General features: G+C 36.2%; 1 protein-coding gene across 1 annotated transcript; it reads right to left on the bottom strand.

Moving 5' to 3' along the window:
• Window positions 1-2,969: 2,969 nt before the first annotated feature.
• LOC110676665 lies at window positions 2,970-24,834 on the bottom strand. Its single transcript, XM_021845448.1, has 3 exons — window positions 24,576-24,834; window positions 4,696-5,028; window positions 2,970-3,179 (listed from the first exon to the last, which is right to left on the bottom strand). Exons 1-3 carry the CDS (start codon window positions 24,713-24,715, stop codon window positions 3,026-3,028), a joined length of 627 nt encoding a protein of 208 aa, XP_021701140.1. The 5' UTR covers window positions 24,716-24,834; the 3' UTR covers window positions 2,970-3,025.
• Window positions 24,835-27,445: the final 2,611 nt, after the last annotated feature.

The raw sequence follows: 27,445 nt of genomic DNA, 5'->3' as shown, positions 1-27,445 counted from the left end.
ACGCTTAGACAACTTAAAGATTATGACATAGTTTATGCAAATAGACCTCGAGCGAAAATCTTGCAAAGACCATAACAAAACTGCCTTGATCATCCTCTTGGGCTAGTAATGTAGGGATTAGGGAAATATACAGTGCTGTTCTGAATAATAGCAGCACATGTCGATTTTCATACAAAATGCTCAACTTTGACATGCTGTAGTTTTGTTCCCATTCAAGCAATCGAGCTGAAATTTTCTCCACAGAACTACAAATATGATCAATTTTGTAACTACAAAATTTCATTTTTTTCTGAGTCCCTGCCGAAAAGTGAGACACTAGGTGAAATTTTTCGAAAAAATAGCAGTTTTTCATTTTAAAATTTTTCTTCTACAAATATTTTAAACATTTTCGGTTTAGGTGTAGGTTTGATAAGTAGGAGGAGATTGTTCCAATGGTAAGTGATATACAATTTAAAACTATAATGTCAAGCCGAAATTCAAATTTTTAAAACTGCTATTTTTTCGAACAATTTCACCTAGTATCTCACTTTCCGGCAGGGGGTTAGAAAATTTTGAAATTTTGTGTTTACAAAATTGGGCATATTTGTAGTTCTGTGGAGAAAATTTCAACTCGATTGCTTGAAAGGGAACAAAACTACAGCATGTCCAAGTTGGGCATTTTGTATGAAAATCGACATGCACTGCTATTATTCAGAACAGCACTGTAATTGTAATCAAATACTGTAGATTTTTATATCCTGCAAATAAAGAATAAAATAATATGTTAATCAGTCCACATTCCGGGAAGTCCCTGCCTTCTGCGCACACGGCAACTAGTATATATAGCACAGAAATCCCGTAGGAGGTACCAGAATAGTAAGGTAAAAGAATAACTCTTAAGATACACTGAGAAAAATCTTCACGTCAAGGTCGCGTGTTTTACTTATAGATTTGCGCAATGGGGAAAATCACATGATTTGAGTGTGGTAGCCATATGGATTTCGTCATTGACGTCACGGTATAATAACATGTGTATCAACATTAGGTTGTCATGTGAAACAAACATGAATTTCCAAAAATTAAATCATGAAAACCAACTGATTTGCTTATTGAATTCGAAATGTACTAGCTTTAGATAGTCATGTGTGACAGAACATGAATATCATGAGACTGAAAGAAGAAATTTGATAGAGAACTGATACACTGATAAAAATCCACACGTTTGATCTGTGTGTTTAATATTATGGATCGAATCATGAACGTCTATATTGAATTGTTGCGATTTTCTTACAAACTTCGTGTATGTTACACATTCAATTCTTTAGTTTTGCTTCATGGACTGATCATCAACCGACAACATGAATTCCATAGCTTTCCACATAAGTTCCTGAAGCTTTCCGTTTCAGATTCGTATGCGTCAACCTATGGGATCATCACCCAACACGGATTCAGTGTGTTTTACTTATGGTTATCTTGTGTGTTGATCATCATGTTCAAGTTGGTCGATTTGAAATCGATGAGTTTGCTGTCGATTTCTGAAATCATTACCGATAGCGAACTAAATTGCGGTTGGAACTCGTGTCGAATGACAGTCATCGTCATGTTCCAAAGAGAAGAAGCAAATTCTGAAGCTGAAAGTGTTAGAGGAAAATTTGCGGATACTTTTTTCCTTTTATTAGTGAAGATGAGGAGTTCATTCTAATTTTCTATAAATACAATGCATTAGTTCCATAATATGGATTTGCGGCGCTTCGCTTGTTCTTGGCTCACTTGTTTGTAGATAGAATATTCAGGCGAACTTGCGTCTAACTAACTTGGGCGAACTAACGGTCGCTCCTCTAATAATGAACAATAGCATGAGCCGTAACTCAGCACTATCCATCAAAATGTACGCACCGCGCGAAACATCGTAAACAACTGCAGTTCATAATTCATCCAGAACCGAGCATCCATGATCAGCTAAATTTTTAATGAACATGCTTAGCACACGCAGGAGATAAAAAAGCGAGTCGCGCAAAACGAATTCGATTGCTGGAGCCATCATGGAGCACTTTCGAGCAAAACGCAAGCAAATCGAATAGAGATTAAAAAAAAAACAAAACTCCACAAATCATTTTTAAATATAATCTCCAAAAAAAAACACTTTGAAAAACATGTTTCACAGAACATTTCTCGCATAACTTCTGATCTCGCCCTAAAAGCCATTGGTAACCATGTGAGTAGCTCTTTGTTTCTGAGCATTTGAATGGATTTTCATGTTATTTAACAACGCTATGGGAAAGAAAAGATCATTATCTACCTGCCTATGATGTTGGTTTGGATGCTTATTGCTTCTTGTGCTAAGAAACAACGAGCTACATACGTGGCTACCAATGGCTTTTAGGGCGTTATCTCAGAGTATGCGAGATTTGCTCGTGGCATAGCATCAGACGTCGAATCTTTTTCACCAGCCGAATTGAAAAGAAAAAAAAAAAAACGCGAACGACGTAAACGTGACACAAAATTCAAAACGCTGACTCCCGCGCGCAGGGCTTGCTGCGATCTCCATTAATAATCTTTCAAATTCAAAATTGTATTGCTATGTGCGTTGAAATGCAAATATAAAATGCGGGAACACCAAATGCGGTAAGTTTTTCAACAAGGAAGGCGAATTCAACATTTGATTTTCTTTGCTAGGTTGGCGGTGATATGTATCATGGTTGCTAAGTATCCTTTGATTACTTTGTGTTACCGCATTTAAAGCTCAGTTAGACTGGATTTGCACGTCAAACGCAAACAGCAATATATTAAACACTTCGAAGCTGATCATTTTGAATCGAAACAAAAAATCGAATGAAGAAAATCGATTCACTCAATTTTGAGCGCATTGATATATCTATGTTTACTTGGGCCTTAAATGCTCAGCCAACCGCGATCCTTGAACAACACTGCAGCAAGAAGGTGTGGTCGCAAACTTTTGATTGGAAAGTATTTCTCAAAAATGATCACGATTGCTTCTCCAGGATGATCCATTTTATTTTATTGATCTTCTCAAATTCCTTGACGGTCATCCCCATACGTTCGGTACAAATAGTTTGCTCTTCCTGGGCACATTTTTCCGCCGAGGTGCTACAGTTGTAGTTGTTGTCGTTTTAGGTGGCTGCGGCGTGGTTCGGGATAGTCCATTTCTACGAGGAGGGCCGTTCCACTGCATGTCTCGCCTGCAAAGATATGTTTGGTTATTCATAAGGTTGTCATGATTGATTGAGCTTGTATTCAATCAAACGGATCAAGTGCTTTTCAATTAATAAAAAAACTTACTTTATCGTCATAATAATTCTTTCACTATACTCTACATGAATGCAACAGTCGTACATGCATGTAATTTCAGTACATTATTTTATCGGTAGACTACGTGGCTGAGGTGTACGCTTCACTATTTTTGTAATTTCATAAGTGATAAGAAATCATCGATTCAATAGTCGCTGAACTCAAAACTTGATAAACATCACTTTATAAACCAGATTGGATATTATCCTAAATTGCAAGTTTCTGAAAGGTCACTCGTGAGCTTGAGCTTGAGCTTGAGCTTGATTGGCCGCCCGTGGATGCACTCCAGTATCGCCAGATCAGCTGCACTTACACAAGGAACCAACCGAATGACTGCTTGGGACTAACAGGCATCCTCAGTGTATAAGTGCTGGTGATCTTCTATTTTTAGGCAACAATGGCACCTGCCACGTCAGAATGCAGACCAATGAGGGGAAGGGGGAGGAATTGATGATGCATTGAACTGACTCCCACGTAGACCGTATATTCCACTGCATCCACGTCAGTTCATGCGGGAGTGTTTTGGATTGGGGGAAAGGCATGGCAGAGAGGTTTGCTTTTGTGGTTAGCAGACTGCCTATGTATCAGGCGTAAGAAAGGCGAGCGCGTGGAAGTAGGAAGCGTTAGGGAAACGGTTTCTTGTCCGTCTCTGGTTCTAGCGTTTTGCTATGAACGAATAGTTTGAGTGTGATATATTTAGAATGGAAGATAGAAGCAAGTGAGAGATATACAACAACAAAGTACGAGGAAAGGGACGGGCCTGGGATTGAACCCATGACCTTCTGCATATGAAGCAGAAGCGGTAGCCATCAGACCACCAACCCCGTCATGCAAGTTTCTGAAAGGTCACTCGTTGAGCTTAACTTCGGAAGTGCTCATAAGAACACTAAGCTGAGAAGCAGGCTTTGTCCCAGTGAGGACGTGATGTCAAAAAGAAGAAGCACAATGCTCCGAATCGATGATTTCTCATCACTCATGAAATTAAAATATATGGTGAGGTGAACCCCAAATTAAAAAAAAAAAATGACTTACGTTTAACCCTCTTTTTCCCATGGTAGCACAGGTGATCCACCAATTTTCAACGAACGCTAGCTAAACCGAATTGATACGAGTAGCTCAATAATGATTGGAATAAATTTATACGCTCATTTGTCTTATCAAACATCTAAATAAGTGACCGAGGGGTCAAACTATTGAAAAACAATCAAAAATTTGTATTGTGATTTTGAATAATATAGCTTATTTGTAAAAACTTTTGTTCAAGCACTTTTTTTTGAAACGCCATTTCGATAGTTAAATTGTCAAACAAAGCTGTGGGAAAGAAAGGGTTAAACACGGACAATTTGAAAAATTTATGCAAGCTCCGTGGCCTACGGGCTTCGATTAATGTATGTATAATCATCTTACCTTCTATCACCGAAACTCCTAATATCACTCATCCATCTCGGGTCGTATCCGGCTCCACCATAGAAGAAATTTGCCAAGTAATCCTGTGCATTGTAATACGGCAAGTTGTAGCTGGGACGTGCATAATTATAGCCATAGCCATCGCTCCTGTCTTTACTGTAGTATCTTTGCGATATGGGCAAATAAGAAATGCGATTGGACTGTGTTCCGCCTGTTGAGTACGGGTTGCCGTAGGACCACTGTCGAAGGGAATATGGATTGTAATAGTTTTCGGTGGCTGCTTGTTGCCGCTGTTCATTAGGCAAGTAGCTCCGTGCTGTGTTGATCTGTGGGCTAAAAAGCAAACAATAAACATGCAGCTAATTGCAAATCATTTTTTTAGATGATCCGTGCTACATAACATATCAGATACAATTTTAAAATAAAAAACGACCGTTAAGAATCATTTGAGAATTTAAACCTTTTTGCTAGATTATGTTATACGGGCCCAGGTAACACCAATGTGATGGATTTTACTAAGGTGGCGCAGATCATTGATGCGTGCCACTATTTCTCTCTTTCATTCTCTCGCAGTTCTGAGGCAGCGCAAATAGTGACGTCACTATTTGCGCTGCATAAGAACAGCGGGAGAATGAAAGAGAGAACTAGTGGCACGCATCAATGATCTGCGCCACCTTAGTAAAATCCATCACATTGAGGTAACACGCTTTCCCCATGGTAGCTCCAGAACTCCATTCTAGATAGATTCGCGAATCAGGCGAAACTGACAAAATGTACACAATTGAAGAAAATGTAGCTCGATTGTATATTCACTGCACTTGAAGTTTTCCCCTATGGTCTAATCCACCGGTGTACTAAATTTGCTAGGTCTGAGAATTGTGACACTTGAGCGGGGCACGCTCCCGTATGGTCGCCACGTGATCTGGACCCGCTCTAGTGTCAAAATTCTTCGACCGAGCTGGTTTAGTACACCAGTGGATAAGACCATAGTGGTTTTCATGCCCAATGGTATGGGTACCCTAGTGTAGATGTAGTTGTGAACCTTAGAGGAAAACAATATGCACTTAGTTTCGAAAAACACGCAGAAAACGGGTTTAATTTTTTCAAATTGGGTAATATTTCCATATGCATTTTGGTGAGTCTGGAAAGCGTGTGCAAGTTTCTTTGAGGAAAACAAAAACAAACTGTGTATGACGAGCGTATGCTAGTCTACGTGTGTTCAAATGTCACTAAGCTCTATTGATAATTTAACTATTCGAAAAACGCAAATTTGTAGAAGACGAAACTTCACCTCATGCCAAACCACACACTTTATTGATTACGCCTGTGTTTTTGTTTATCAAAGTGATGGGCGCATCTGAAATCTAAATCAAAACACGGCGAGAGTAAACAGCGACACTGCAAACAAAAAATAAACAAGGCGTACATGGCGGGCTTAATTGAAACCAGAATGTAAACACGGCGCAAAAGTAACACTGCGGAACACGTTTTTGTCTCCAGCACCAAAATACCGCTATTCACTTAATTAAGGGTTGCTGAATCCATTGCCGTTTTCAGAAATATCATAGCACGTATAGTTTTTGAGATATTGACTGTTGGAAATGCAAAAAAAGACTATTTCAGCCAACTTGCATGCAAGTTTGTCAGCTTGTAAGGTAATATATTGGCTTAATTTGCCACAGAATTTAAACTTAATATGTATAACAATACTTATCATCAGAGTTTGTAATACTTTCGATGCGGAAAAGTTAATTTTTGATGGTTTAGAGAATTGTTGTATTTTGCCATATAGAAGAAACGAAGAATTTTGTATGGAGACTGCAAGCATGTTGAAAAAATCGGTTTAATCGAAATTTAATCGTGCAATTTCAATCAAATTATGTCTGAAATGAAAGTTCAAGTTCTATTTTGCATGTTTGGTGGATTAGATTATAAAAAAGTTTGATAAATTGTACTTTAAATTTCATGTAAACTTTAATAAAACCAGTGTTTTATACAACTTTGGCGACCTGTAGCTAAAAATTGTGACGTGCTGGAGCATTTCTGAGAATGGCACCAGATTAGGAAACCCCAAATCTACTAGAGACACATAATTTGATCCTTGAGACACGCAAAAATGTCATTTTTGTTACGCTGTGTAATAGGCGACACTGAAAATAATATCGATTACAGGCTCATAACATTGGGCGATACTGGCATCCTTGAGTGCGGTTAAGGCGAAACCTTATAATATATTTTTTAGTACGAAATAGCTAGGGAAATTGTAGGAGATGTGTGTGGTATTGATGAGGATTTTAAAACTAGGTTTATGAAATGTGTATTAAAGTGGAAAGGTTAAAGTTTGACTATATTTTCTCCAATTGGGATTAAAAATTGCACATGAGAATTTCATTGGTTATTTTCTCATTGTTATTGATTTGTCAGATAGGCCCTTATCGCGAATCCCTCTCGCATTAATTTTCAGTGGATTCAAGTCAAACCCAGAGAATATGATTATAAGCCATTTTATGAGACGTTTCGAATCATATGGTTTCCGTTTGTTTACCAGCTTTGAAAGTTTCTGGCGGGCCGATTTATTTACGTTTCTTCTAGCGTTACATTTGGAAGGACCATATGCAACAATGGCGCTGGTAACAAAGTTTTAAATTTTCGCTTGTAAAATTTAAATCAGTAGGCAGGGAAGATATTTTTCATCTACGTTACCTGTAATACATGTAAACCGGGTAGACACATGCGCTGAAAGAGACGGGGACGTCATCGCCAACAAAAATGTGACCAGCGCCATTCAGATATCATGCTAGTTTTTTGAACAACAACAATGAGCGGCCCGCCAGAAAACGTCATTCGAACGTCTCGTAAAATGGCTTATACTCCACTGCACTGTGACGTCACGCATCAATTTTGACAGTTACTGGTCCTGTTGTTTACAGTTTGGACTTAGTACTTTTTTCGAATCATTCTTAAGGTGATTATAGAACGAAGCCACACTTCAAATTTTCAAGAGCACAAGACTTGAGAACGAAACAGCGCTCCGCGTAGAAAATCTATCCCGTTGGTCACCACCAGCAAGCAAGCAATTTGATTGGTTTTCAACGCGAACTGTTGTCAGATTCTCTCGTCTTGTGCACTTGAAAATTCAAAGTTTGGCTTCGTTTTATAATCACCTTAATTTCGTGAAAGTTTGCTGCGAGGAGAGGTCAAATCCACTGCAGATACCCACGGATCGTATTATTCTATCTTCCTACCGTGGAAAATCGTCACCATAAGCATGCTGGTGATAGAAATGCGAAGATGAAAAAATGATGGAAAAAACGACTAAGTCCTAAACGTAAGCAACAGGACCAGCAGCTGTCAAATAATTGAGGTTAGGCTCGTCATATGCAGCGCTCTATACTAAAATTAAATAAACAAATTCTCTGGTCAAACCAAGTCAGATGAACATAATGCGGAATAGGGTGGAGCTTATTTTTCGAAAGTTCTCAAAACCAAAAAATAGTGAGCTCTTTTGAATTCAAATCACATAGAAAAAGAAACCTCAAAGTTTGAGCCAAAAATGGTGGCGCATGCGTCCTAAAGGTGACCAAGCTATAAAATATGGTCTTCAGTAGAGTCTACATAACTTATTTTTCGACCAATTTTGAAATTTTTGGCATCTTTCTGTTCAAAATTAAATTATTAACAAAAAGTTTGTGCAACGTCAAATTTGTCTAAAATAAAAACTAGTCTTAGTTAAAAGTAGGGTCGATGTACCAATAGCCGCATAGCTAAGAACAAATATTCGTATAAAATCGAAACATAAAGACAGCGGCATTATTTTTTTCATCACCTGAAAACTTTGTATCTTGGTTTTGAGGAAAAAATATGAAATCTACGAACACTCATATTTTTGTATATATTATTGCTCAGAGGCGTCGCGTGCCCAAATCAACCACCTATGCAACAAGAAATATTTTTTTTTTAAATTTGGTTAATAATGCCTATTTAAACGGTACATTGGTGATTAACTGGATTTTGCATATTTCAGCTTCCAATCATATCAGAAATAACAAAATGCATCAATGTGAAAATATGCATTCTTGCATTTAGGCAGTAAGAAAACTGCAGTGTTCAATTTTTTTTTTTTACAACTTCCTGGTACGTTTTACTTGATTTGAAAAAGTTTTCAGCTTAATAGGCATCTCGTGTATCCGGCAGAAATTTAGAAAAAAAAACACTATTTAAAAAAAAAATAATTTTCTCGGTCCGTAGGGATTGCAATTAATATACCAATATGTGTGTACACCCGATTCTGTTTTTGCACGGATTTTTTTTACACGGCCGTGCAAAAAAAGTTTTCATACATTTTTTTCCGCCAAAACCTTATTTTTGCATGAAACGTCGGTGTTACTTTTTTTGCACGGTTTTCGAAATTTTGAACTGAAAACTTTTTTTGCACGGTACGCATCTCCCGTGCAACAACAGAATCGGGTGTATTGTGCTCTGCAAGAAAAATCCACGGAATACGAAAACTGCGATATACCGTCGCAGTGATAATAAAAATCACCAAATGTTTCATATTTAGCTAACTTGAAACATTTGCGTCCTCCAATTGTATGAATGCAGCATAAGAACAAATCGCGAATGATTAGTACGCCGTCCGCTTCCGTTACGTTAGAAAGGTTAATCCATCTTTAAAAAACAACACAATAAACTATAGAGAAAATAAATAAGGAATCATCAATTATTAAAATATGGAAATTGGAGCAGTCTTGATACATTTTAAGTTAAGTTAAGTTTATACATTTTTCCTGAGCTTTTATCATCTTTCCAGCCTGTTCAAATCGGCCGGTTGAACGTGTCGAGAGAAACCGACTTCGTATTGCATGAAAGTTAGTATCATACTTGCATGCGTTACACTCTAAGAACACTCCATTTCCATATTGACTGCGCTAACTTCAGCAAAGACCAGAATTGATAAGTTTAACAATGGATGAATCATATTTACGTATGCTTGGTCTGCATTTGATTGTTATAAATTTGATTTTAATTTCTTAGTTGATGTAAATATGTCTGGATGGAAAATGGACATCGATCTATTCCGAACAAAATACATTCTATTCGGAAACTTCTTAGTTCTTACCAATCTTTCGGAAAGATAAACCTGTTCTTTCGTTGAACGGGTTGTTTGCACACATGTATGCTTCTGAGCATGTACAGATTACTAAGCTGTGAATGTATGTGTTACCTTGGTTATATGGAGTTTGGTTCAACAAGCTGCAGTTGAACAGGTTGAACACAGTAGCTTTTTTCGACGGCATGTCTCTTCAACTTTTGCGCTGCTGTCTTTAGTGAAGTAGCACGCTCCTGTTGTGGATATCAAGCGAACTTTTTACATAGTGCGAGAACTCAGCACACTACGCGATCGTTCTTGGTGCCTTGGGACAATTGCTATGCTACTTTCTATGTAGTACGTATGAACCCACACTCATGCTATTTTAAGATTTTTTGAATTTGATTTGCTTTTTAAAATTAGTTGTACGATTTTGATTCAAATGCTCCAGACGCCTCTGTTATCGCTTGTGGATCACATGGAGATCACATGGAGATCACATGTGCCTATAGTAGCACTGTTTCTGATTTCTGTTCACGGCGTTGGCCAAATACAAATCAAAACCGTATTTATACAAAACTTTTATAGTTTTGCTTTAAAGCAGGCCTGCCCAACCTTTTTGTTCTTTTTTCGAATGAATTTTAATTTAGCAGCATGGATTAGACAGATATACTACAAAGCTTTCCTTTGAGACTAATTTTGTTCATATTGGTCTATTCTTGTGAACGCACCAATCACTTATGTCGAAAAAGAGCCAAAAAGGTTGGGCAGGCCTGCTTTAAAGTGTGGATTGAAAGCTTTCGATTGATGTAAAAAGTTCTTAATTCATCAATTATTTTGTTGAATAAAAAATAATTTCTCTTACTAGTGCTAATATAGGAACACAAGACTTACTATAGGTGCAAGGTAGCTTAAATTTAAAGCAAAAATATTTATTTCGATCATTTCTTGAACAAAATCGAGCTGTGTATCAATGGTAAGGTAAAAAGCTTTAATACGCCCCCCCCTTAAGGAAAAACTGCTCTATCGCAGTAGCAAATGCATCACATCTTAAGTTTTCTATGTCAATGTGTTGCTTACTTAGTTGGCCATGCTTTGCACGCAACTTTCTCTTTCCAGGTTGCTTCAAAAAAGTGTACAAGATGTTTTTTTGTAAACGGTCCCAATGTTAACGTTTCAAAACAACCCGGGCAATATGCCCCTCCCGTAGAAAAAAGGTCCACAGCATTAAAGAAATGTTTTCAAGGAGAATTCCCCCACCTGCTTATCTTCAAAGGGTTCATTAGCAGTCGTCTTCCGGTAAAAGTTTTTTTTTAAGTACAATAGTAAAGAATGGGCTTCATCCGCCCTGAGGCTTGCTTATCAAAAGCAAATTTTTAAACCAAAAACCTGATTTTCGATACTTGGATAAATAGCTCCCGACCTTCACATCAAAAGCAAGGCTAGAGATGCTAGTATTAGAAAGTAAGCAGAAATTAATAACGCCAAACAAGTGCGCATCGTACCTTCGTGCTGTGCGTACACGAATTCTCTCTGCTCTTGGAAGTTTTCTTAAAAACTACCTAAAGCAATAAAACAGTACTTTTCAGTGCTACAAAAACAGTACTTTTCAGTGCTAAAATTAAAAACGGTACTTTTCAGTGCTACTAAAACAGTACTTTTCAGTACTATTTTTTCTACTATTGATCCCTTTACGATCCTTGTTTGGACCCGTGCCTTCGATTTTTCGTTGGACCCGTTGGCGAAAGCTAGCGGTGGTAATCCTTCTTGGACACCGTCTTGGGAAAAAAACCTTTCGAAGGTCACGTCTTCTTTCGTTTATTAATTAAACATGGTATCAACAACTAACAAAAGGAAGGGTGAATCTCTGAATTCACTACTTCCTTCCAAAAAAGTGGGTTTTAAAACTGTCACTACACGTGGCAAGAATGGAAGAAAGGACGCTTCCCCGGAATGCGAAGTTTCTTCCAAGGGTGAAATGAATAATTGTATTGAAATGAGCAATCAGTTCGATGCTCTAGACAAATTTTCCGAACACTTTGATTCAAGTGAGGAAGCAAAGAGTGCCGCCTATCGTGGTCAGTTGTTCCGAATTTGGGGGATTTAGGCAGGAGATCTTGAACTCCATTAGGGGAATCAAGGTTTCCTTCCAAATCGCAAAGAAAGGAGACTGTCGCGTTTTGCCGGAAACTCTTAAAGATCGTGAGCTTCTTCTCAAACATCTTGAAGAGAAGAAGCACAATTTTTTTACTTATGACGACAAAACTGAACGTTTGTTCAAAGTTGTATTGAAAGGTCTCTCAAGTGACTATAAATCACCTGAAGAGATCAAAAATGGAATAAATGGTATACTTGGATTTTCCCCAGTCCAAGTAATCATTATGAAACAGAGAACCCAATCTGGCATTGTTCGGAAAGGGCTTTCTCAAGAATTTTATTTAGTTCACTTTAACAAAAAAGAACTAAATAATATTAAAGCTTTAGAAAAAACAAAACTTTTGTTTGATGTCCGTGTGACGTGGGAACATTTCCAGAAACCTGGAGGAAATTACCAGAACCCCACTCAGTGCCGTCGGTGCCAAAAGTGGGGTCATGGTACAAAAAATTCCCGGGTAGAGGAGAATAGCAAAAGAATAACAAAATTTACTATTAAAATAGAATGTTTGAATAGCAAAATTTGTTCTTTGTTTGTTTGAAATAAGAGATAAAATAACAAAAATAATAACTAAGCTTGTATGGCATAAAAACTAAATAATAACATATTTTGCCATTGTAATAACAAAATAATAGCAAAAATATAGGCAACCGTAAATAAAAAAATATGTTTTTATTTAGATATTGATAACAAAATAATAACTAAATAAGCTATTCACAAGTAGATCAAAATAATGGTAATTTTAGTTCTTTGACTTTAATATCTTAATTTAGCATGATTGAAAAATAAACTTTTTGCTTTTCTGCTAAAAAACTTTTCTTTTTGAATCTTCAATGAATATCATACGAATAGTAAAATGAGCTATTATGGTAAAATTTGATATTGGTTTGTTCTCATGAATTATTTTAATAAAGTTTTCAAATATCAAAATAATAACATATTTTACTGTGATGGCGATGTTTGCAGGGCTGGTAGCAAGTCACTTTTTAGTGACTTGGTCACTTTTTTCGACCTGGTCACTAAAAAGTCACTATTTTCAACAAAAAGTCACTAAAGTCACTTTTTTCACGAAAATGGTCACTAAAGTCACTTTTTTCGTGATCTGATGAGTATGAAATTAAAGGCAGATTACCTTTCCAAACATCATCAAAACTCCTCCGGAAATCCACATGTTCACACAATAACAAATTAGCGTTTACTGTTTGTTTTATAATCTAAATATGCAAAATTAGTCATTTTCAGGGTCGTAGATCAGATAAAACGTGTAATTACGAGCCGCCACTGAGTGATATGATAGATTTCAAAACCTAATTAATTTATTCAAACGATCAGTTAAAATATAGATACAGTGAAACCTCCATGAGTCGATATCGAGTCATGGAACATCGACTCATAGAGGTATCACTGTATTTTAATATGGATGGAATAATTTTCTAATACGGTTTATCTCAAATTCATCAATAATCAGTTGCGTTTTGAAGTTAAGGCCTAAACGCATTGATAGCGGAATGACAACGGAAAGCGTAACCGGTTCACCAGCATGAACCAGCAAGACTACCATAACTTCATGAAGGAGTACCTCTCCCTCGGCCACATGCGGCTGGTCGAGACGGACGACGGACAGAGCTCCCATAACTATTATCTGCCTCACCATCCTGTGATAAAGGAAAAAAGCACGACTACTAAGGTCAGAGTCGTATTCGACGGCTCCGCTCGTACTTCTACCGGCTTCTCATTGAATGAAGCATTATGTGTGGGCCCGGTGGTACAAGAAGATCTTCTTTCAATCGTTCTACGTTTCCTTACCTATCCAGTAGCCCTTGTCGGGGACATCGCCAAAATGTATAGACAAGTCCTTTTGCATCCCGATGATTGCTCTCTCCAGCGTATCCTATTCCGTTTTGATAGAAATACTCCTATTCAGACGTATGAACTACGCACCGTCACCTATGGTCTTGCTCCGTCATCTTTCCTGGCCACTCGTACGCTCCAACAGCTTGCAGTAGACGAAGGTGACAAGTATCCGCTTGCTGGCCCAACGATATGTAAGAGCTTCTATGTGGATGACTACATTGGAGGAGCTAATTCGATCGAAGAAGCTATCCAGCTTCGGGGGGAGCTTTTTGAGCTACTCACTAAAGGAGGTTTCGAATTGAGGAAATGGACCTCAAATCGACTTGAAGTTCTTCAAGGGCTCAAAAACGACCAAATTGGAACGCAATCAAGTTTGCAATTCAGCCCTAACGAAACTATAAAGACTCTGGGAATTCGCTGGGAGCCAGAAACGGACCAGCTCCGCTTTGATTCGCAAATCCAATCACGAAATGATCCACCTACAAAAAGATCCATCTTATCCGATATTGCCAAATTGTTCGATCCCCTTGGATTAATTGCACCAATCGTCGTGAGAGCAAAAATCATCATGCAGGAACTGTGGACGTTGGCTTGCGATTGGGACGATCCGGTGCCTAACACCATACGAGTAAAGTGGGAACAATTTCGGCATGAGCTACCAAAAATCGCCGTTTACCGTATCGACCGTTACGCCCTGCTTCCGAAGTCCAGCGTGCAGCTTCACACCTTCGCCGATGCCTCTACGTTTGCTTACGGAGCCTGTACTTACGTTCGGTGTGAAGATTCTCGAGGAACTGTAAAAATACGATTACTCGCTTCGAAAAGTAAGGTCGCTCCCTTGAAACGACTATCGATTGCACGCCTGGAGTTATGTGCATGCGTACTAGCAGCTCATCTACACCATCGTGTGAAGGAATCCATTGGGGTACACGTGACAGCGTCGTATTTCTGGTCCGACTCAGCAGTCTGTCTTTACTGGATTCGCGCGCCACCGAGCACGTGGAAGACATTTGTGGCCAATAGGGTCTCTGAAGTCCAGCATTACACTCACGGCGGCCGTTGGAACCACATCTCTGGATCGGAAAACCCTGCGGATTTGGTGTCACGTGGAATGTCGGTTGATGAATTCATTGGCAACGATGATTGGAAGCATGGACCAGCTTGGCTAGCGAATCCCCAACAAGAATGGCCGATCTCAAACCCAGCGGGTGTGCCTGAGGAAGACATGGAGGAAAAATCAGTCGTCGTTTCTGTTCAAATCACGCCCAGCATCAATTCGGTTGTCGATGCTTGTCGACTCAGTGTCAGTTCACTTTCATTCGTTGACAACTCAGTGGAGATGGTGGATCCATGCTGGCGAACCGGTTCTGCTTTCCGTTGCCGTTCCGCTATCATTGCATTTGGGCCTTTACTGTTGTTTATATGGAAGAAATGGTTTAATTTTACATAATTTCTGCCACGAATGTAGCTTTTGAACTTTGAATTCTTTCAGGTTTTTTTTTCAGACTTGTTTGAAATTCATTCACGATTGTCACCAAAATTTTGTCTACAACTAAAAATTTTTCCTCGAATTATTCCACAGATTTGATAAGAAATGCTTCAAGTAATTAGTTTTGCATCTCTACTTCAAAATCATCAATGATTTGTTGCCAGTAAGGTTGCTAATGAACAGAAATTTTGCTAAAAAATGTATCCGGAGTTTGTTTACTCCATATTTGTAACATTCGACCAAAGTAGGCATTGAGTAAATGGAAAACCATACATTTTATGGCAGTATGAGAAGAAACTAAAATTTCTAAAAATTACCAGAGACTCAAAAGTGCATATTGGATGAAATTGTATACAGCACATACCCAATATTTGGTGAATAGTCAGAAAATAATATTGATAGGAGTTTATTTTCTACTACATTACGAGGCTCATGAATATTATCAATGTGACGGTTATGCTGCTACATGTAGCAATGTGACAAAACAACTTTTAAATTTTCTAGAACATACTCACAGATAACAGTATGTTGACTGAAACTGTTTATCATTTGATGACTTTCCACTAGAGTGTTCATTTCCCGGCCATTTTGTTCGTTCCGGGATTCGGGACAAAAATCTTGGCTTGTCTCGGGAAGTGCCGGGATCCCGGGATTTATAAAATGTTCAATAAAACGAGTATTTTGATAGAAATGGAATTACAAATCCAACAATACAAAGTTTTTAAATGAAATAAGAAGATAATATAGCTTTCCAATAACTATAACAAATCATATTTCATATATGGTTTTCGTATTCTGTTGATGTAACTTAATAAAAATCAAAACTTAGCTTGACTAATTATGGGTCTGCTAGTATTTTTTTCAAATTCTCTATACTGCCCATAAACACATGTCTGTATCATGTTTGCTTGGATTCCTTTTCACATGGGACAATAGAAGTATGGTAAAAAATTAAATCATAATATTTAAGCAATTTGCTTCAGACATTTCAAAACTCATCAAAACTTTAGAACAAAAGAAACAATTAAAGATAATTGAAAGTTTTGTGTAATATCATGCTAAAAGTTAATAACTGAAAATTATTGATCGAAGTTTAGATGCACTTTCAAATTAGCTTTCTCAGTATTTGCTTACAAAAATGGCTAATGATGAAGAGAAAAGCATTAAAGCTAAGTAGCCCGTCATTCGTTGATTTTGCATGCCATGTTGATTTTGCAGCTCGCAATTTCAAAGTGATAAAACTCAGTCCACATAAGTAATATTGATTCGAAAAAGTATCACTACTTGCGCTTACATGCAGAAAGTATGCTGATTCAGTTATCTCAGTGCAAAACCAAGCGGTTTTCTTTGTTTCGCAATCGTGAGATGAATTAGCCACAATCATCGATGCCCAGTACAAATTTCAATTATGGTCTACTTTGCCTTAAAACTTTGCAACTAGACAAATAAAAATATGTGTTTCTTACTTGGTACATTGGTCTTATCTTGAAAATAATTACTCTTTTCAATGATGGTTTCCTATTTTATCTAATAAGAAAAATGTCATTGTTTTTATTGAAGTTTAGTTGTTTTCATCAAATTCTACATGCATTTCGGGAAACCCGAGATTCTCGGGGTGTCAGAACTACTATCCCGGGAAACGGAAAATCCCAAAATTTGTTAAATCCCTGAATTTTTTGTCCCGGTATGAACACTCTACTCTCCACGGTATTAACACGAAAGGGGTTGCCAGTTTCTAACATATTCTGAATCTACGTTGAAAGTTTCACAATTTCCCGTGGCCTGGAACGTCGACGGATTGAAATCTTTTTGAATCATTTATCATATACCTTTTAGAAGTGCAATAAAATTGTGTCATGCTTAGAAAAATGTGCTCTTTCGATCAAGCTACAAAAAACTGTGATTTTTGTCCACCCAATTGTCAAAAATGAATGAATGAATTTTCTTTATTAGAGAGACTTTCAGCCCTTGGCTGGTTCGTCTCTTAATTGTCAAAAAAATACGAATGTGATAATTATGCAGTTATGGGCAGTAGATTGGTTTATATACACATAGAACGTATTTTATTTCTAGCCATTTTTATGACCAATACTTGTAGTTATGAAGTCACTTTTTGGTCACTATTTGGCCACTATTTGGTCACTTTTTGGTCACTATTTTGATCATTTTGGTCACTAAAGTCACTATTATTTTACTGTCTAACTGCTACCAGCCCTGTGTTTGTTATTTTTTAGATATTTAATGTTTTTTAGTATTTTTGCACAAATAACAAATTTTACCATGATAGTAAATTTTGTTATTGATTAGCTATTACATGACATTCAAGAATAACATATCAATGATAAATTTTGCTATGATTGAATGTTTTGCTATTGATGAGATATTTAATGTCATACATTAATAACATAATAATGGTTAAAGTAGATATGATTGCATAATTTGTTCTTATTTTACCATTATTTTGTTATTCACCTCTACCCGGGTTGTCGCATGGATGCTAAATGCATGATTTGCGGAGGTTCTTCTCACGCCAAAGACGTCTGTCCAGTGAAGGAAGATACCACCAAATTCATATGTTGTAATTGCGGGGCTAACCATAAGTCCAATTTTTGGAATTGTCCTTCACGCAAAAAGGTCATTGAGGCTCGTGCCAGGCAGATGAAAGATAATATCCGTTACGATAACGGTCGTTTCCGGAATTTGCCTGGTAGAGTATCGAACAATGCTCATTTTTCAGTTAACGATCGCTTGATCATGAATCATACCCATCAGGAAGATCATAATCACGCTCATTCACAAACTAATTTTAATCCGAAGGGTAGCCGTTCGAATCTTTCTATTTCGAATGTATCTACCCACGGTAAATCCTTTGCCGATATCGTATCAGGAAATTCGAACTCCTCCCCTGTTCGATCCATGGGTACCCATTCTACTTGTTTCAAATCAAATGCAAAAAACCCTACCGCCACAGGTAACTCCGCTTCTTCGTCTACCGGAAATTCCAATGGGAAATCACATGACATGTCTGCCTCTGATTTTAATTTTCTAACTGAACAATTGAACCTAATGATTGATGCAATGTTCAAAGCCACCACTATGACTGAAGCAGTCCAAGTAGGTGTAAAATTTACAAATCAAATTGTTATTGGATTACGTTTTTCTAATGGATCCAAATAATAATTTAAATATTTTAAATTGGAATGCTCGTTTTCTGAATGGTAAAGAGGACGAGCTGTTTAATTTTCTTACGGTTAATAACGTGCATATTGCAGTTATTACCGAAACGTATTTAAAACCTGGATCTAAACTCAAAAGAGATCCTAACTTTTTTGTTTATCGTAATGATCGACTTGATGGGGCATGTGGGGGAGTTGCAATCATCATTCATAGGCGTATAAAACATCAACTGTTTTCATCATTTGAAACTAAAGTTTTTGAAACTTTAGGTGTTTCTGTTGAAACACAGTTTGGTAAATATACTTTCATAGCTGCCTATTTGCCTTTTCAATGCTCTGGACAGCAAGTTAATTTGCTCCAAACTGACTTGCGAAAATTGACTCGCAATAAGTCAAAATTTTTTGTCATTGGTGACTTTAATGCCAAACATCGGTCATGGAATAATTCTCAAAGTAATTCCAACGGCAGAATTTTATTTGATGAGTGCTCTTCAGGATATTTCTCAATTCAATACCCTGATAGCCCTACATGTTTTTCCTCTTCTAGAAATCCATCTACGATTGATTTGGTCTTAACCGACTCTAGTCATCTTTGTAGCCAAATGATTACTCATGCTGATTTTGATTCTGATCATGTCCCTGTTACATTTCAAATATCCCAAGAAGCGATTCTCAATCCTATCAGCTCCACTTTCAATTATTTTCGAGCCGACTGGAATATATATAAAACGTATGTTGACTCCAATCTTGATGTTAACATTTCTTTAGAAACTAAACTTGATATTGACAATGCTCTTGAAACTTTAACAAATTCCATTGTTGAAGCCCGGAACATTGCAATTCCAAAATGTGAAGTAAAATTTGAATCCGTGATTATAGACGATGATCTAAAACTCTTGATCCGTCTTAAAAACGTGAGGAGAAGGCAATTTCAACGCACTCGCGATCCTGTTATGAAAATTATATGGCAGGATTTGCAGAAAGAAATCAAGAAACATTTTGCTCAATTAAGAAACAAAAATTTTGAAAATAAAATTTCTCAATTGGACCCTGGCTCTAAGCCCTTTTGGAAATTATCGAAAATCTTGAAAAAACCTCAGAAGCCAATACCGGCATTGAAAGAGGAAAACAAATTATTACTAACTAATTGCGAAAAAGCTCAAAAACTTGCTATGCAGTTTGAAAGTGCGCACAATTTTAATTTAGGACTTACTAGTCCAATTGAAAATGAAGTTACTCAGGAGTTCGAAAATATTCTCAATCAAGAGAACGTTTTCGAAAATGCCTGGGAGACTGATTTGGAAGAAGTGAGAACTATCATTAAAAAATTCAAAAATATGAAAGCTCCTGGCGATGATGGTATTTTCTACATCCTCATCAAGAAACTTCCAGAAAGTAGCTTATCATTTTTAGTTGATATATTTAACAAATGTTTTCAATTAGCATATTTTCCTGACAAATGGAAAAATGCTAAGGTTGTTCCAATTTTAAAACCAGACAAAAATCCTGCAGAAGCTTCTAGCTATCGTCCAATCAGTTTGCTTTCCTCCATCAGTAAACTTTTTGAAAAGGTTATTTTGAACAGAATGATGGCCCACATCAACGAAAATTCAATTTTTGCCAATGAACAGTTCGGATTCCGCCATGGACATTCGACCACTCATCAACTTTTACGTGTAACAAATTTGATTCGTTCCAACAAATCTGAAGGCTACTCTACTGGTCTTGCTCTTCTAGACATAGAAAAAGCATTCGACAGTGTTTGGCATGAAGGTTTGATCGTAAAATTGAAAAACTTTAATTTTCCAACATACATTGTTAGAATAATTCAAAGTTATCTGTCAAATCGTACACTTCAGGTTAATTATCAGAACTCCAGATCTGAAAGACTTCCTGTAAGAGCTGGTGTTCCCCAAGGCAGCATTTTGGGACCAATATTATACAATATTTTCACATCTGACTTACCTGAGTTACCTCAGGGATGTCAAAAATCTTTGTTTGCGGATGACACAGGCCTCTCCGCCAAAGGACGAAGCCTGCGTGTCATCTGTAGTCGATTGCAAAAAAGTTTGGATATTTTTTCTTCATACTTGCAAAAATGGAAGATTTCTACTAATGCTTCCAAAACTCAACTAATAATATTCCCACATAAACCAAAAGCTCTGTATTTGAAACCTTCAAGTAGACATGTTGTCACGATGAGAGGGGTTCCAATAAATTGGTCAGATGAAGTTAAGTATCTAGGGCTCATGCTAGATAAGAATTTGACTTTCAAAAATCACATTGAGGGCATTCAAGCCAAATGTAATAAATATGTAAAATGTCTCTATCCCCTTATTAATAGAAAATCAAAACTTTGTCTTAAGAACAAGCTGTTGATATTCAAACAAATTTTCAGGCCAGCCATGTTGTATGCTGTACCAATATGGACTAGCTGTTGTAATACCAGGAAGAAAGCTCTGCAGAGAATTCAAAATAAAATTTTGAAAATGATTCTGAGGCTTCCTCCCTGGTATAGTACCAATGAGTTACATAGAATATCCAATGTTGAAACATTGGAACAAATGTCAAATACAATCATTAATAATTTCAGGCAAAAATCGTTACAATCTTCTATTGCCACGATTAATGCGTTATATGTTTAGGTTAAGTTAGGTTAAGTATATTAAAAACGTTTTTTTTTTCTCTTATAAGCAGGTGAAATCAACTCACCTGTAAAAAAAAAACTGAACTGCTACGGCAAATGAAATGTAATATGTTGTTAACAAAATGTTAATTAAATCTTAAATTTGTTTTACCAAATTAGGATGATAGTGTTGTCAAATAACACAGAACACCTAGATATAAGAAATGAATGTAATGTTTGGAATGATACTAATAAAGAAATTAAAAAAAAAAAAAAAAAAACAAAAAAAAAAATAACGCCAAACAATGTTTCGACTGGGCTGTGTCGCAAAAGGTGAAAGACCAATTTCAAAAAGATTGGGAATTTATCTATGCAACTGAAAATGACTATTCAGAGGCTGAAAAATTTCTTCAGGAAAGATTTTCTAACCTTGTTCCAATTCCTGGAACAAAAAATGTATACCAAAAGACGAACGAAGCATTTTTGCTAGTGAATTCTCAGATGCACATGAAAACCAAGAAAATACAGCATGCTTTGTTCTTAATAATACAAAGAAACGAAAATCTTCTGGTGTTAGCAACCAAAGACAATCTTCCCGGTTGAAAAACTAGATAGTATTAAGATGAAAATGTAAGTTACATATATACTGAATAAATAAAATTTAAAAAAAATTATAATAATCTTATTTGTTCCATAGAAAAGAAAGAATCCTTTTTCAGTGTAATGAAAAATTGAGGCAGTAACAGTTTTTTTCAGTTTTTTTAAGCGGTGTAATTTTTCATGAAAAATATCATCCATTCCGACTTATACTTCATTAAAACCAATCCCATATCTTTTGTCAGATGTTTTAGAAAATTTGCAATTGCTTTGATAAAAAATCTTTGTTTTTCCGATGCTTCGATTGAAATATGGGTTTTCAAAGAAAAGGCTTATATGGTCATTTTCCACAAAATTGGCCATAACTCAAAAACGAAAAAAAAATACATTTCAAAAATTTCAGCGATTAAGGCCGCACGGGACGTTATCATAATCACCCTATCCATTTCAAGAAGCAAATCCCAAAAACGACCCCATATATCGATGCGAAAAATGTATCACTATAATTCTATATATCTAGTGCACAACCCAATAAATTTTCAGCTTCATCGGTTCCCTAAAACTCGAGATTTGCTTCCACAAAGTTTTGATGATAATTGTTAGAGTGAGACAAAAGATATGGAAAATAACACAGTCTCCCGTGTCCCCTTAAAGCTTATGAAATTACCTTCTCAAAAATAGATTTTTGAAAGTTTTGCACTGATTGGAACATAATTTTTCCGGATTTTCTTTACGAATTTTCTCAACGGTGAAAAATTTTGTGGAAAACTGTTTCCAGCTAATTTTTTTTTATTCCTGAGAAAATTTGCTTTCATTTTCGTAAAAAAACTTTGTTTCTACGATGCTTCTTTCTTGAGTTATTATTTTTCAAAGTAAGTAGTGTCAGGGGAGAACAAAAAATTTTCAACTGAGGCAACCCTGAATTTTTCTCAATTTTTTTTTCATATATTGATGAGCCCTGCCTGTGGAAAAAGTTTCATGAAAATCTGAGACCTTTTGGCCCAAACCCGTACGGAAATAAAAAAAATCCCCACTTACAGCTTACTTTTTTCCCAGCATTATCACAAAGGACCAAAATTACAAATCAATGTGGCATCAGAATCTTATATTCGTTGAAGAACGTTTGCAAAATTTTAGCTAAACATTTTGTTTTTGACATCAATTAAATTTACTTAAAACACGAAAATTCCGTCTCATACCAATTATGAATACCTCATTATATACTTAAAAAAGCTATAAACTATTGGAATTGATCGAAAAACGGTATTTCAGAATAAAATATGATTAAAAATCATGGTGACGCTGTCCAAGACAAACTTACCTTCCTGGCACAACAGAATGTTATTTTTGGGAATACACCTCAAAAAAAAGTACGAAAAAGTATCGTTTTCTATAGAAAATTTTTAATGAATGTGGATCAATGGGAGAGGAGGTTCCTTATTATTATGTAGGGTCGATGTACCAATAGCCGCATAGCTAAGAACAAATATTCGTATAAAATCGAAAAATAACGCTAGCGTCATTATTTTTACATCATCTGAAAGCTTTTTATCTTGGTTTTGTGGGAAAAATATGAAAACTGCGAAAAGTCATATGTTTGCATTTATTATCGCTTGTGCCACTATAGGAATACATGTGCCTATAGTAGCACTATTTCTAATTTCTGTTCCTATAGTAGCACTAGCATCTCGGCGTTGGCAAAATACTAATCAAACCCGTATTTTTACAAAATTTTTATATTTTTCCTTGAAAGTGTGGATCAAAAGCTTTCGTTTGATGTAAAAAAAGTACTTAATTCATTAATTATTTCGTATAATAAAAAATAGTTTCTCTCAGTAGTGCTACTATAGGAACAATAGGTTAACTATAGGCGCAAGGGAGCTCAAATTTTAAGCAAAACTAATTATTTCGATCATTTTTTGAACAAAATCAAGCTGTGTATCAATGGTACTTAGATAAATAGCTCCTGACCTTCATGTCAAAAAATATTTTGAAAAGATTCATAGCAAAACGGCCGTAGAAAGCTACTAGTGCGACTATAGGGGACTGTCCACTAAGGGAACACTGACCCTATCTTATTATGGAGCAAAACACTAAAACAGCAAATTATCTGCTAATCATCGACTTGATGGGGCATGTGGGGGAGTTGCAATCATCATTCATAGGCGTATAAAACAACAACTGTTTTCGTCATTTGAAATTAAAGTTTTTGAAACTTAAGGTGTTTCTGTTGAAACACAGCTTGGTAAATATACTTTCATTACTGCCTATTTGTGTTTTCAATGCTCTGGACAGCAAGTTAATTTGCTCCAAACTGACTTGCAAAAATTGACTCGTAATAAGTCAATTTTTTTTTTGTCATTGGTGACTTTAATGCCAAACATCGGTCATGGAATAATTCTCAAAGTAATTCCAACGGCAGAATTTTATTTGATGAGTGCTCTTCAGGATATTTCTCAATTCAATACCCTGATAGCCCAACATATTATTCCTCTTCTAGAAACCCATCTACAATTGATCTAGTCTTAACCGACTCTAGTCACCTTTGTAGCCAACTGGCCACTCATGCTGATTTTGATTCTGATCATGTCCCTGTTACATTTCAAATATCCCATGAAGCGATTCTCAATCCTATCAGCTCCACTTTCAAATATTTTCGAGCCGATTGGAATATATCTTCTTCTTCTTGGCATTAACGTCCTCACTGGGACCACTCAGCTAAGGAAGTACGTGAATTAGCTTGTCACCACCTAAATCAAATCTGATACCTATGTGACCTACGATATAAAATTATTAAAGATATCATGTTTTACCGTACTCTTAAATGTTTGCCTCAAAACGTTGAAGCTTATATGTAATCCATTTCAATTATCTATTGGTACACCACAGAATACCTGTTCCATCCTGTAAATCCATTATAATTATTCATCACACTTCTGTAGTTGCTTTGTGGGTCATATGCCTGGCCATTATTGTATTGACCGATACTTTCTCCGACGAACAGGATAACAACGTACAGAAAACAACTAAGCATTGCACTTCTTTGGCTATTTAATACTTTGTGTTCAAAAATTCAAACAATTGCAGAGAAAATACTTCTCGTTGAACTGGATGATCGATTATCACTGAGCTTCCATGTTTACCTCTGTCGGGTTAGAGCCATCGCTTGTGGCCTTGATGTGATGCTAAGTTCAAGTTGTGCAGTTGGCACAGATATGCTGTTTCCTTATTTTCAAAGGAAATATTCTCATATTGAGCTTAAGTTGTTTCATAGAAGATAATCATATATTTGTACTGAAAATTTATATTTCCACGATATTTACAATTTACAATTCGTGAAGACGAGCTCATACTGCCTCAATGATGAACTTATTCTTCAGACGACATGTAAATACTATGACCACAGACAAACAGATCTATAAGATTTCTATAGAATAGAATAAACAATTTTCAAACTCCTGAGAAATGTTCACAAATTCTTAGATTTTTGAGAATTTAAAAAAAAGTTTAGTGCCGACTTTTTTTAAGTTTCGGTTTGTATTATCAGCGATTTAAGAAAATCAATTTTTCGTATTTAGAAACTAGCGCTATGTAAATTAAAACGATTAGTAAAAATAGGATGGAGCAAAAAGTTTTCGAATAGGGGATATGATTCCTTCGCATTTCTACAAATGGTTGTCTGTGATTAGCTTTGGAATTGGAAAGCTGTGCAACTTCCACAGTGTACAGTATTAATTAGCACTTAACGGAAATCAGAATTCCTCGTCTATATTGGACAACATGCGTTGTGGCGCATGCTGCTAATATAGGGTTATGCTGAACAAGTTGAGTCAACTTGTTAAACTTGGTAAATATAAAACAAATTGGTTTATTTTACACCTCATCTCCTAAGTTGAACGATTTCAATTGATGATTTGACTGTTGCATTAATGATTATCATGAGCTGTCCGTAATTCGAATCAAAGCGTCCGGAATATGAGGGAAAAGTGGGGGAGCGTCCGGAATAAGAATCATGAAAAGGCCACACGTTTTGATTTATTTAAAATTATTCAAGTTGCGGACGCATATTCTTCACCCACCATCCGAAAGTTAAGGGCTTCCGACGCTCGATAACGCTAAAAAACTATACAGAATGATTTATTTTGTACGGTCTAAGCTGGGTCATACTTCACTGAGGCCTTAAGTGTCCGTAATATGAATCAAAACGGTACTTTGTACAACAGTTGTGATTTATATGAGGGATTCCACGGAGGCATGCAAGTCGATTCTGATCGACCATTTCAAAAATATCTGAAACTTTGCACAGTTCTTCAGTTCCATCTAAATCGTCATTTTCCGATATCAAATCTTCAAGTTGAGTCACGACTAACTTTTCAAAAGGGTGTATGTGAAAATGGTTCAAAAATATTCAAAAAGCTGCACAGCAAAAACGGTTCGCTCGATTGTTAGACAACTAAAGAAACAAAGTTAGATAACTAAATAAAGATTCCAAAAAAAACACACAGTAAAAACAAAAATTTTTTGCATTAAAAAACATCATTTTTGTCACAAAAACTCAAATATCTCAAAACCCTATCGGAATACCAACGTAATTTTTTGAGGGAAAACGGTCCATTATATTAGCTATCTACCATAAAAATTTGGTGATGCTAAGCCAATACACAAAAAAGTTATGACATTTGAAATATTTCACAAATTTGACACTTAGTGAAAATTTTTTTTTTTCATTGTTAATTTTTTTAGGACCGCAGTTTGTTGCTGAATTTTTTGTTAAGGGTATCACATGAGGTTAACAAGTTGTTTTCATGATATTTTATTTAATTATTCATAACTATTATAGCATCTATTAGAAAGTTAGACGCGATCCAGTGTTGTGATCTAAAGTCTTGATAGTGTCATATTTTTATTGTACGTAACTGAAGAAAAGTTCTCTCAATAGTGTTGAAACCTTTTGATAAAAGAAACCTATAAGAAATCTAATATTGAAGACAAAAGCTACAAAAAAGTTTTCTATACAGGTATACGACTAGTTTACCTGCAAAAAGTTTACCTCGTAGAGAACAAGGCGGGTCTATACCCAGGTGATCTATTATACGTAAAGCAGGTCGGTTTTCTCGGCGCTGGTTTTCTCCACAAAGTTAAAATCTGATTACACCTGGGTATAGACCCGCCTTGGTAGAGAATAGACTTTGTTAATCATATGTGGGAGAAAGCGAGTAACTTCAACAACATCAAAAACATGATAGGTACATACCATGAACATACTCACGAAAAAGCTAAAAATATACTACCACTATGGTTATAAAAGATTTAATTGTAAAATTTTTCTTCAGTCAAGCAAACGACACCAAACTAGTCAGTAAAAACTCAAAAGTGATTTTGTTTATTAAAATCTAACGAGCAACATTAGGGTGGGGCTTATTTCCAAAAATCTTCCGTAGTCAGGATTTACAAAGTGGAAAATGATCATCGGTCCCAAAATAACATCCTGTGAAAAAATGAGAATTTTTGGTGAAGGTTTAGAGGTGGCGCAAAGGGCGTATGTGCAGTTTTACCATTTTAGTGAACTCTGAAAAATTTTAGTATGCTTTTCAGCTTGTTTTGGTGATTTTAGGACCCTTAAGGGCAAAAAATCACCTCAAAATGGCGATATCTCCACTCCTTTAGATGATATTTGACGAAATATATTTTATGCATGCGATTTTTGGCCCTTGAATAGGTTACGCTGGCTGATTAATATGAACCCGAATAAGCATATGAATAG

Source organism: Aedes aegypti, chromosome 2 (genome assembly GCF_002204515.2).
Source record: "Aedes aegypti strain LVP_AGWG chromosome 2, AaegL5.0 Primary Assembly, whole genome shotgun sequence".
Taxonomy (NCBI): domain Eukaryota; kingdom Metazoa; phylum Arthropoda; class Insecta; order Diptera; family Culicidae; genus Aedes; species Aedes aegypti.
The sequence above is the reverse complement of the archived record's forward strand: the minus strand, read 5'-3'. Positions and strand labels throughout refer to the sequence as shown.

Coding starts and splice junctions, on each gene's coding strand:
- LOC110676665 (XM_021845448.1), bottom strand. CDS start 24,715: ATGCTTAGTTGTTTTCTGTACGTTGTTATCCTGTTCGTCGGAGAAAGT. Junction 5,029..24,575: donor GGATTTACAGGATGGAACAG/GTATTCTGTGGT, acceptor TTTGCTTTTTAG/CCCACAGATCAACACAGCAC. Junction 3,180..4,695: donor AGGAGTTTCGGTGATAGAAG/GTAAGATGATTA, acceptor ATATCTTTGCAG/GCGAGACATGCAGTGGAACG.